This window comes from Condylura cristata, unplaced genomic scaffold (assembly GCF_000260355.1).
Source record: "Condylura cristata isolate star-nosed mole 26May11 unplaced genomic scaffold, ConCri1.0 scaffold00005, whole genome shotgun sequence".
In the NCBI taxonomy this organism is placed as follows: domain Eukaryota; kingdom Metazoa; phylum Chordata; class Mammalia; order Eulipotyphla; family Talpidae; genus Condylura; species Condylura cristata.
The window spans coordinates 59,126,391-59,136,718 of record NW_004567106.1 but is presented as its reverse complement, the minus strand read 5'-3'; the positions used below and the strand labels follow the sequence as shown (position 1 = coordinate 59,136,718).

The 10,328-nt window shown below is 56.2% G+C and overlaps 2 protein-coding genes across 2 annotated transcripts; both read right to left on the bottom strand.

Moving 5' to 3' along the window:
• Nucleotides 1-3,036: 3,036 nt before the first annotated feature.
• On the bottom strand, nucleotides 3,037-5,024 carry LOC105853203. Its single transcript, XM_012720716.1, has 2 exons — nucleotides 4,604-5,024; nucleotides 3,037-3,160 (listed from the first exon to the last, which is right to left on the bottom strand). Exons 1-2 carry the CDS (start codon nucleotides 5,022-5,024, stop codon nucleotides 3,051-3,053), a joined length of 531 nt encoding a protein of 176 aa, XP_012576170.1. The 3' UTR covers nucleotides 3,037-3,050.
• Nucleotides 5,025-5,548: 524 nt separating this feature from the next.
• ATP6V1F (ATPase, H+ transporting, lysosomal 14kDa, V1 subunit F) lies at nucleotides 5,549-8,065 on the bottom strand. Its single transcript, XM_004677025.2, has 2 exons — nucleotides 7,806-8,065; nucleotides 5,549-6,030 (listed from the first exon to the last, which is right to left on the bottom strand). The coding sequence occupies exons 1-2, from the start codon at nucleotides 7,961-7,963 to the stop codon at nucleotides 5,829-5,831; spliced, it is 360 nt and encodes a 119-aa protein (XP_004677082.1). The 5' UTR covers nucleotides 7,964-8,065; the 3' UTR covers nucleotides 5,549-5,828.
• Nucleotides 8,066-10,328: the final 2,263 nt, after the last annotated feature.

Sequence of the window (10,328 nt, the reverse complement as noted above, 5' to 3'; positions counted from 1 at the left end):
TCACAGAACATACCCAGTTGTTTACTGTTATGAATATTCACAGATCCGTGCTGCCTGATGATGGAATATTTTTGTGAAAGTTTTCAGTCTAAGATCTTATGAAATCAAGTTCTTTTAACGGGTTTTATGGATGCAGAACAACTCTCCCTCCACAGTTGTGAAGGAGCAGCGGATCTCTTTTTTTAGATTCCTTTTGTTAATTATGAAGACTTGCAGATTTTAGGTCAGGCTCTGGCCTAGAATTTTATTTCTTGAATTACATGTGATTTTGCTGTCAGAAACAAAGAACAGCTAAAGGGCAGGGGGTGAGGTAGGTGCCTATGGTGGGTTTCTTTATGGTCCTGGGGTGCAGCAGCCTGAAGTAGGGGAGTTCCTATGAGGAACTGAAGCAAACAGGCCCTCCCTGCACTTGGGCAGCCTCTGGTGGTTTTGTGAAAGAGGGTGCTGTTCCTCTGAGGGGGTCCCCTTGGCCTGGAGGAGGAGGAGGGTAGGCTCAGCCGGTGCCAAGCTGGTGCATGCAGACTCTGCCAATAAAGGTGGAGGATGAACTACCTCCAAGTTCAAATACCAGCCCTCAGAAAACCTCATCTCCCCCTCCATCACCCCCCATGCAGTGGGGACCCCCTAGACTTCCTGGTTCTGGTGGGAGTAAGATGTGTGTGAAGGGCTAGGATGTGAGCAGGGGTGCCCCACATTGGGCTTTCCACCGCAGGTTCCCAAGAGCTGAACTCCAGCAGCGGCAGCAGCAGCAGCTCTGGGGAACCAGGAGGCTCAGAGTTCAAGGTAAAAGGGTCTAAGGGTCCTAGGCAAGGCCTCAGATTGGGGGTCTCAGGGGTGGGGTCTGCCTGGAAAGTGGCTTCGAGGGTGGCTCAGGGAGCCAGGTGGGAGAGGAGAACCACCATAGGAGCACTGTTTATGCTGCAAAAAATGGGTTTAAACAACTCAGGAAATTAGGCAAGGGCTAAGCGAGACCTCCTGAGGTAGCCACCAGGGTCTCCAGGCTCCCCCCAGGGAACAGGTCCTGGTCCTGGGCATTTCCTCACATGCCTGGGGGCAAGTGGTCATCCTTCCCAGGACTTCACCAAGCAGCAAGAGAAGGGTCAAGCAGAGCCGGAGACCCAGAGGCCCAGTCCACCACCCCCCAGGAGCCTACAGGGCGGACAGTTTGCTCGTGGAACCCCAGGGCCCTCAGACCTGTCCTCCCAGGAACTGCCGGGACCCCAAGATGGACGACAGGTGCTGGGCTGGAGTCTGAACCAGGACAGAGCAGAACTTCAGAAACTGCTGGGGATTGAGATTCCTCAAAGAGAAGAGAAACTTCTGGAAACTGAGAATGACATCCCTCAGGGTCAGAGAATGGAAGACCCCGGGGAGCAGATCAGTGCAGTCTCCCAGAGTCTAAGAGAGAGGACACACCAGGGTCAGAGGTGGGAGGCCCACCAGGAGGAGGACAAAAATGCTTCTCCAAGTCAAACTGGGAATCGCCCTAAGAGCCCCCCAAAGGCGGCCCTCCTGGTGCAGACCAGGGAGACTACTCAGGGTGCGGAGGGAGAGCTCCTTCAGTCAGCTGGAGGTGATACCTCACGCACCTGGGAGGTGGCGCCTGCACAGCCAGGGGAGGAAAGCGACCCCCTGAGACTTCCAGGGGACTCCTGCAGGCCCCCAGAGCAGAAGCCGCAACCTGGGGGAAGGGAGAGCCCAAGCCCCGAAGGAAGGACCACCCAGCGGGGGCAGGGCCAGAGCCCTCAGTCAGCGGCGGAGGAAAGAGAGCAGCGGCCGGCCCTGGGCCGGGCGCAGGCTGCCCGTGCGCCCCCAGCCGGGCTGCTGCCCCCAGGCCCAGCACCCCCAAGTGCGATGAGCTCCGGCCCGCAGCCGCGCCCCGCACGTCTCCCGCGGTCCCCGGCGCCCGCGCGCGATGCGGAGCAGGCGGCGGGCGAGGGGAGCGGACGGCGGGAGGGCGGCTCGGCCTGGCTCCGCGGCGCCCCGGGGGAGGCAAGGGGCGCCGCCGAGGCCCCCAAGGCCACTAAGGCCGCTTGGCTCGAGCCCTCCGGCAGGGAGAAGGCTTGGGCGGGCGTGAGCGCGGCGCAGCAGGAGTCGGCGCTGCAGCGGCTGCTGGAGCTGCATGGCGCGGCCAGGAGCCGGCGGCGGCAGGCCCGCGAGCAGCAGCGGCTCCGGGTGAGCGCCGGCAGAGCCGGGCGGGGCGGCGGGGGGCGACCCGCGGCCGCTGACGGTCACCCCCTCCAGGTCCTTGAACGGCTGCACATCGCCAGGAACCGCCACTGCCGGGTTCATCCCCTGGAGCCCCCGTCCAGCCCGGTTCAGCTCCCGCCACAGGCAAGACCCCGGGGAGAGTCGGGGTGGGGAGGGGGGTGGCACAGTCCAGCTGGGAGGGGGCGACCCGGCGTCCACCTGAGTCCCTTTGAAGTGCTGCACCCGTGCCGCATGGGCTAGGACGCCCGCCCAAAGTGGGAGGGTCCTCTGCCCGCTGCGGCTCTGCTGCTTCCATCCGAGCCCCAAGGAGGGGAGGCCAGGGCGCTCACTCCATCCCGCCCCAGGAGGACACTGCCGGGCAGCGGCGCGCCCTGCGGGAACAGCTGCAGCACACACACCAGGAGAGGACCCGGCAGCTGCGGGCCCTGGGGGCCAGGTGAGGGGCAGGCCCAGGTGGCTCTCTGGGTGGTGGTGGTGGTCCCCTTTCCCTGGCAGTTGGGGTGACAGGCCACTATCTCCCCAGGAATACCCAGAACTTCCAGCAGCTACTGAGGCTGGAGCCACTGCACCCGCCTGCACCTGGAGAGTAGCCGGCGCCTCACACAGCCCCTCCAGCCCATGCAGAATCCTCAGGTGGCCCCAGAAAGAGAGGAGGGTTCAAGGAAAAGGCGGCCACCTGCAGGGGGAGCAAGTGCGAGGCAGAGGAGGTTTCAGAGAGGTCCCCCATCGCTGTCTCCCCGCCAGGGAGGACCAAGACCTGAGACACACACCACAGCTTCACCCCACCAGGAGGCCTGTCATTTCTTTTCCTTTCCCCGGAGCCCACTGCTGGGCCCTGGTCAGAGAGCCAGGTCCTGGGGGTCAAGAAAGTCGAAGGCCCCGTTCTTGCGGAAGAATGAGTCAATGCGGCACATCTTGCAGGAGACCAATTCTTGCTTCATGGGGGGCCCTGAGAAGAGACCAGAGTGGACCCTGGTGAAGGAACTGCGGTGCACGAGGTCCCGGCCCTAGGAACCTGCCTGTGTTGTAGCCACTTTGTAAGTGTGAAGAAATAAAGAGGCACGCTTCTGAGGAGTGGGGGCTGTGGGAACCAGGGAGCTGGCTGGGTGCCCCGATAGTTAGGAATGGCAGAACGCTGTCAGTTCTGTGCCAGTGTCATCCCAGCCTCAGGATGCTCCACGGAGGGGGCACCTGGACACTCGGGCCTGCCTGTGTAGGACAGACTGAGCAAGGCCGCACTGGGAGATGGCACTACCGTTACCTCCTGCTCTTGGGAAATTCCTCCCTTCATTCCCTTTCAAGAGTTCCCGGGAAGGTGAGGGAAGTTTTTAGGCAAAACTTTAGTGTGTTTATCCCCAACCACGTGCCTTTTCTGCACAGGCACTCCAGCCTGTGGAGAAAGACATGGCTGAGCAATCTTACTTGGAATTGATGTGCACACACAGCAAGGGACACTGGGCATCACCAGGACCCCACAACACCTCTGGTATATTACTTTCCCACATCTTGACTTTTTACCTCAAACTTCATCGCTGCCTCCACTTCTCTCCCTCCTAGCAGATAATCTTGACTGAGCCTCACAGAAAGAAGCAACTCAATCCAGATGAACAGCCTTCCATTCATCTCTGTGCTCCCTGCCTCTCCTCCAGTCAGATTCAGCACTGCAGGTCCCTGGGTGAGCTCCCCAATCTCTTTACTATACCTATCTTCTGATGACCCCCAAATCTGACCTGGCTCCAGAGGGCAACTTCCCTCCACAGCAGCCTCACTGAGGCCTCCAGCATAGACCTGTCTGTGCACACCCCGTGATCTGCTCCTCCCATCTTCTGTCACCTCTGCCTCCTCTCACTCAATGTTTCAGTAGGTTCCACTGACTCTTTCTCCAAAACATATCCTGAATCTGTTTTAGCTCTTCCACATATCAATCACCTGCATCTAAGCTATTGTCATCTCTTGCCAGGATAACTCAAAAATAGGATGTTTATAACTCATCTGCCAGTCTATTCTCTACCCTAGAAAGGCCATTGCTTACAGCTTATCAGGGTGCATTTAAAAAAAAAAAAGCAAGTAAATCCGTATCAGGCACCTGTCAAAGCCTTCCTCTGTCTTCCCGTCACTCACTGCTCAGCCCAAGGTCCAGGCCTTTTCCGACAACCCAGCCTAAAGCAGCACCACCCCCAGCGCCCTCTCCCAGTCCCTGCTTAGTGTCCTCATGTCACTTGTCCTTCTGTAAGCTTTGCGCTGGTGTCTAGGGCCTGGCCCCCTGCTGGAATGGACACCCCTAGGGAAGAAAGCCCACGTGTCTCGGGTGCCCGTCATCCAGAATGCTGCCCAGTGTGCAGCAGGTGCCAATGTTTGTGAGGTGAACTGTGTCGGGGGGTTAGGGGCTCACCCAGCTGCCAGCCGTAAGTGAAGTTGGTGGTGATGGGGAAGATGTAGCGCTTCTCTGGCAAGTCCAGTTTTCGGGTGTTGAGGTACTGGTAGCGCCCCTGGGAGTCGTGGGAGATGCCTTCATACAGCAGGGCCCGGGTGGCAGGCGGCACTGGGTACATTTCTGCCTGAACAGGGGCCTTCGGGACAGGGCTGGGGCCCTTGGGTGTTACTGCTTTGGGGGCAGCTGGGGGCAAAAGCGGGGTTTTGGGGTGCAGGGTCGGCAGTTTGAGGGGGAGGCGGGCTGAAGCCTTAGCCTTCTGCTTGACCTTCACCACTGAGCTATACTTGCGGTGCCATTCACAGCGCAACATCTTCTCCCTCAGATATTCCTCCTTCCAGAAGTTCTGCCGCAGCGTATCCATGTTGAGTTGACGTGCCATGGTGGCAAGAGGAATGGCACCAGGGTAGCTGTAGCTGAGGGGTGGACACAGCAAGCACCTTCTGCCAGCAGGTGACTGCCTGGGGAGTCACCCGGCAACCAGGCCTCACCTCACACAGGGCCAGGGTTCTACCCGCCAGGCCACAGCAGACCTCACATACCTGCTTTCTGAGGCGGCCTCAAGCGGGGGCCCATTGGTTAAGAGCCTTGATCCCCAAACCTCTTCCAGGACCCAGGCTCGGCCTCGAACCTCAAGCTTCCTGGTTTCCTGTGCTTTCTGCTTCTGTCCCGTGGGTCACGTGCCCTCCCAGCCCAACAGAGACTGAAATGGGGGCACCAAGAGCCCGGCTCCAGCCTCCTCATTCCAAGTCTCAAAGATTCAGGCCAGTCCTTGACACTGGGTTCCGGCACCATCTCCCCGGTCCACCTCTTGTGTGTCTTCTGGCAGAACCTTTTCCAATCCTGCCAATCACCTCCCCGCCAGGAGCCCCATCCCACAGGTGGCCTTTCTAGCACCCAACCCCGGTTTGGACAGAAGCAAGAATATTACTTTAATTTAACACCAACAACGACACTGCATAACAGCACAAGGGAGAGGTAGTGGAGAGAGAAGACAGTCTTCCTGCTTCCCAGCCAGCCTAGGTTTTAATGGCGGCGCCTCTGCAACCTAGAAGTACCTTGCCTGGCGCCTCAGTGCAGTGGGAAGGGGTGTGGACTTGGGAAACAGGCTCAAAACTTTGAGCAGGGCAGATGGGCAGCCCGGGAGAAGCCTGACCACGGGGGGGCCCGGGGCGTGGGGAGCCCTCTAGCGCAGGTCTTCGGTGGTGAACATGCCCCTGGCCCGGCGCAGGATGGAGTCCTTGGCAGCATCGTAAGGGTGCTCCTTGGAGGGGATCTCCAGCACCGCTGGGATGGAGCGCTGGTGCGCGTCCAGCGCGTGCCGCACCATCTCCGCGATGTACTGGTTAATAAGGATGATGCCGATGTCGTCCCGGTGCAGAAACTGCCTGTTGGGAGAAAAAAGCGGGTGTCCAAGGCGGCTCACCCTGAGTTGGTGCACTGAGCTGCAAAAATGAACAGGTGTGACCCAGAAAGCCCGGGGGACAAGGGAAAACGTTGCTATGCTAAACTCTCTCTGCTCCATCCAGAATGAATTTCATTCAAAAGCTAAAGGCCACGGCTGTCAGGGCTGACTTCCATCTCCCCTGAGGAGGACCCCCAGTGACCTGGCAGTGAAGATTCAAGTGCATGTCACTGTATTCTGTAGGCTGCCCTGGGCTAAGAAAGGGAGAGGAGAAGAGAATATACTCTATATATTCTATATACATACACACAAATATATTTGTAGGCCCTCTGCATGTTTTAAAAAAGCAAACGTTACTTACAGGGACGGAGGTAGTGAGGTTCTGTTAACACATGAACAGAACCTTTCAAGGAGAAATTCAGTATTAAAAGTAAAAGAGGAATGAGACCACGAAGGCTCCATGGCCCGTGCTGATTAGACAGGGATGGATTAAGAGGGGAAGGCTGGCAAGAGGCAAGAAAACAATAGGGGAAGTGGACAAAGCACATTTTTTTGCATAGGGAAAACCTGGCACTGAGATCCTTTACTTGTAATCACCCACACACTGGCTCATTAAAATATTCATATTGTATATTCTTCTCTCTCTCCACACAGACACACACCACACACACTGAGCACCTGCTCTGTGTAGGCACTGAGCTAGATCAGACTTGATGACCTCTGAGGGCCCTTCTGACTGGTCACAACATTTGTGTCCTTCTGCCCTCACAACTTGCATCACTTTATCAATCTGCTTAGAGATCAGCCTCCCAGATCAGGCCTCTCCTACCCCAGGCAGTAGGAACCAGTCTCAGCCAGTAGCTTGGGGCTGGGCTGTTTAGGGAAAAACAGCAGAGACTGGCTTATTCCTGAGTCTTGGTGCAGAGGCCCTAGAGAAGGGGAGAGGGAAAGAGGAGGGAGCAGGCACACTCCATTCAAGCCACCAGGACCCTTCCTGGATTAAGGGTCATGCCTGCACTCAAACTTTCCAGGGCAGGAATTGAGGAACTGAAGTGCAAGGTCTTAACAGAAGGTGGTGTGCCCACTGTCTTGAGGAACAATGGGAAATTCAAGGCAGATTGAGGGGGAGCTGCACATCCAGAATGTGAACCTGCCTTAAGAAAGCAGAAAGGGTTGGAATTGGATTCAAATGCCTCTTCTGTGTGACTCTGGAATGTGCTTTAATCTGTTTTCCCTGTAGTGGAATAAGAGCCCCACCTCACTGGAGGCTGTTGAACCTCTGATGAAAACGCAAAGAAGCTAGAGTCCACTGCCCAGATGTTCACTGAATGCGTGACTTCTTTAGGGGTAAACTCGTACTAGGGCCTGCAATGCTGGAAGCCGGCTGTACAGGGTGAAGAGCCAGAACCCCTGAAGCAGAGCTGAGACCTGTCCTCTGCGGGAGTCCCGCTATGAGGGAGCAAGTAAGGTCCTGGGGTGGTGCCAGTCACAAGCCCTATTCCCTTTCCTTCCTGACACAGAGTCATGTGGGGAAGCTTGTGGACCCGACACAGTTCTGCTCCATTGAGCCCCAAAAGGGAACTTGGAGCTTAGCGGCCTCTGCCTTGGAAGGGCGGGGGTACGAACTTTCCAGCCCCCGGAGATCGGGATCCAGCAACCCATCGCAGACCTAGCCTGCCCGGTGCCCGCGCGAAGGTCCGCCTCCGCCTCCACCTCCGCCCATGCAGGTCCCCTTCCAGGCCTCCCAGGCTACCGTACCGGAAAGTGTCTTCGATCTCGTTGATGGTGGTATCCTTCTCCACCACCAGGAAATTAGGGTGGCGGTTCTTGTTCAGCTCCCCTATGCCGCCGAGCAGGAAGCCAGTCACCGTGTCCTCGTCTCCGATCACCGCAATGAGTTTCCCCCTACCCGCCATACTCGCGGCCAGAGCTCAGCCCAGTCCACCTGAAACCACCGAAACCCCACCTCCGCAGTGGACAGCTATCTGCCGCACCCCCAGCCCTTGAGACATGCGCAGTTCCACCACTCCGCCTCCCGGGACATGCGCAGTTAGTAGCAAAGCGGCTTCATCTGAGTACGCCTGCGCCGTAAAGGCTGAGCCGAACCCGGAGACTACGATTCCCAGAAGTCCGCGCGGCACCTCGGACGCGCAAGGCACGTCATCGGAACGTTGACGCAATAAACCTGTGTAGTGCACTTCTTGTGGATGCTGAGACCGGAGAGAGAGGATGAATCGGTACGGTCGTGGTCTGTGGGCGTGTGCGTGTGTATGTGTCTGTAAGTATGGCACGTAATTTACAAGTACTATATATTCGTTCAGTTAAAGAGTGAACAAGTTGAAGATAGCTGTCGCGTGGCAGTATCAGCCGTAGGAGGCCAAGCAACGTGATAATTGCTAAAATGTGAGAAGCGTGAAGCACACACCAGGGGTAGCTCACCCAGGGAATCGTGGAATGCTCAAAGAAGGCAAGAGGGAAACACGCACAACGGCTTGGTGACGGAGCTTAAATGCCTCCAAGAAGAGTTGGAAATTACCCTGAAACCACTGAAGGTTTTTAAGCCAGGGGTTGATATCGCTAGATATATATTTTAGACGTAGCGCTGCCATGGTCCTATGTGCAGAGACAAGCTCCAACTTGGAGAGGCCATATCGGAGACCACTGTGCTAAAAGTTGATGGTGGCCAGCACTCAGGTGGGTCATGACAATGGGGAATGTGGAGAAGTAGATGGAATTTTAAGAGATGGAGACAGAATAGGCAAGACTGCGTTTTGGACTGGATGTGTTTGAGGAGAAAGTAGAGTGTATGTGAAGCAGATGAATGACGATGAACTCAGAAATTTGCAGGTTGAAAGGGGAAAGCCCACTCCTTCCTCCCCCACCTTTTTATTTTTATTTTTTAATTTATTTTTTAAAAAAGATTTGATTATTTATTTATTTATGCATACAGAACTGGGGTACAGGCCAGAAGTGCAGGGACATCAGAAGATTCACCAGAGACAGAGTAGGGAACAGAACAGGCAGATCAACAAAGTACACTGCTGAGGGGAGCAGCAGGTGGGCAGGGGAGGTCTGCGGTGCCATGTGGGTCACCCTCCTTGGCTGGGGATTGAATTCATGCTGCAGTAGCTGGGATAGTGTCATAGTGCTGTGCTTCAACCCATTGCGCCACCAGGGGGGGCCCACAATTATCCTCCTTTTTAACAGGTAGGCACTGCTGTTGTCTGGCATGCAGTTTGTGAGCTCCAGTGCTTGAACCATTCAGATAGTCTGAAGCGTGTGTATATAATATACTCAGGATTTGGGCGCAAGTGGCTTGATTATTGTCCTGCTACTTGGAGGTGTGATTTGTAGACTCATTAACATTCTCAGGGCCTTGGTGTCTTCAGATAATACTGTGTCCACTTCATAGCGCTGCTAGGATTATGTGAAATAGAGCCTGTCAGTGCCGAGCACCCAGGGCCATACTGTAGTTGGGGGAGAGCAACTGACTGAACAGCTATTGACTCATCAGCCCACCGGTGGAGGGTAGCTACAGCTGGGGAGTCCAGTAAACAATCTAGGAAAGTGCTCACACCTGTGGGTGAGGGCCAGGCCGTCTGCTGCTGTCAGGAAGCCCTTGACTCAGCGCCTGGCACAGACTGACCCTAGGTGGCCATGAGTTACTTTGGAGAATGATCCTTCCTTCACTGGGATTGTCAGGTAAAGTATGGAGATGGGCCAGTGCCACTGTTTTCACTCCTTCATTCCCAGTGCTTATTCACTGTGGCCGTGGTCTGCACCTGAGCTCAGTCCTCAAGCAACTCCTTGCAAAGTGTGAGAGGAAGGTGAAAGACATGGGGTAGAGAGTGAAAAGAGGCCCTGGTGGGGACTTGACCTGGGGCAGGGTTCAGAGCCAGGAGTGAAAGAAACTTAAAGGAGAGGGAGGGGCCAGACAGGCCACTGAGTCTTCACTCAGTCTAGGGGCGGAGAGAGGGGTTTGGAGCCTGCGTCTCCTCTGGCCAGTCCATCAGCAGGTCCTGCAATGTCCGAGAATGTGTACAGAGTTGAGGAGGGGTCTCTGAGGTGCTGCTTTGCCCTGTGCTGGCTGCTCAGTTGCTTATTGCTTCATTCATCCACCTGTTAGACTTCCCAGGCTCAAGGGCTCGGTCTGCTGGGGGCGGCACTAGGTGCTTGCCACTGATCAGGATGGTAAATGTAGCCAGAGATGTGCCCTGATATGGGAGCTGGAGTGCCGATGGGGAGTGTGTAAGGAGAATGGAGTCACTCAGGCTCTTTTCC

Excerpts from the sequence above, each read along its gene's own strand:
- ATP6V1F (XM_004677025.2), bottom strand. The coding sequence starts at position 7,963 with ATGGCGGGTAGGGGGAAACTCATTGCGGTGATCGGAGACGAGGACACG. Across the intron at positions 6,031-7,805 it reads GAGATCGAAGACACTTTCCG|GCAGTTTCTGCACCGGGACG; the intron begins GTACGGTAGCCT and ends TTCTCCCAACAG.
- LOC105853203 (XM_012720716.1), bottom strand. The coding sequence starts at position 5,024 with ATGGCACGTCAACTCAACATGGATACGCTGCGGCAGAACTTCTGGAAG. Across the intron at positions 3,161-4,603 it reads CACTTACGGCTGGCAGCTGG|GGCCCCCCATGAAGCAAGAA; the intron begins GTGAGCCCCTAA and ends GTCTCTTCTCAG.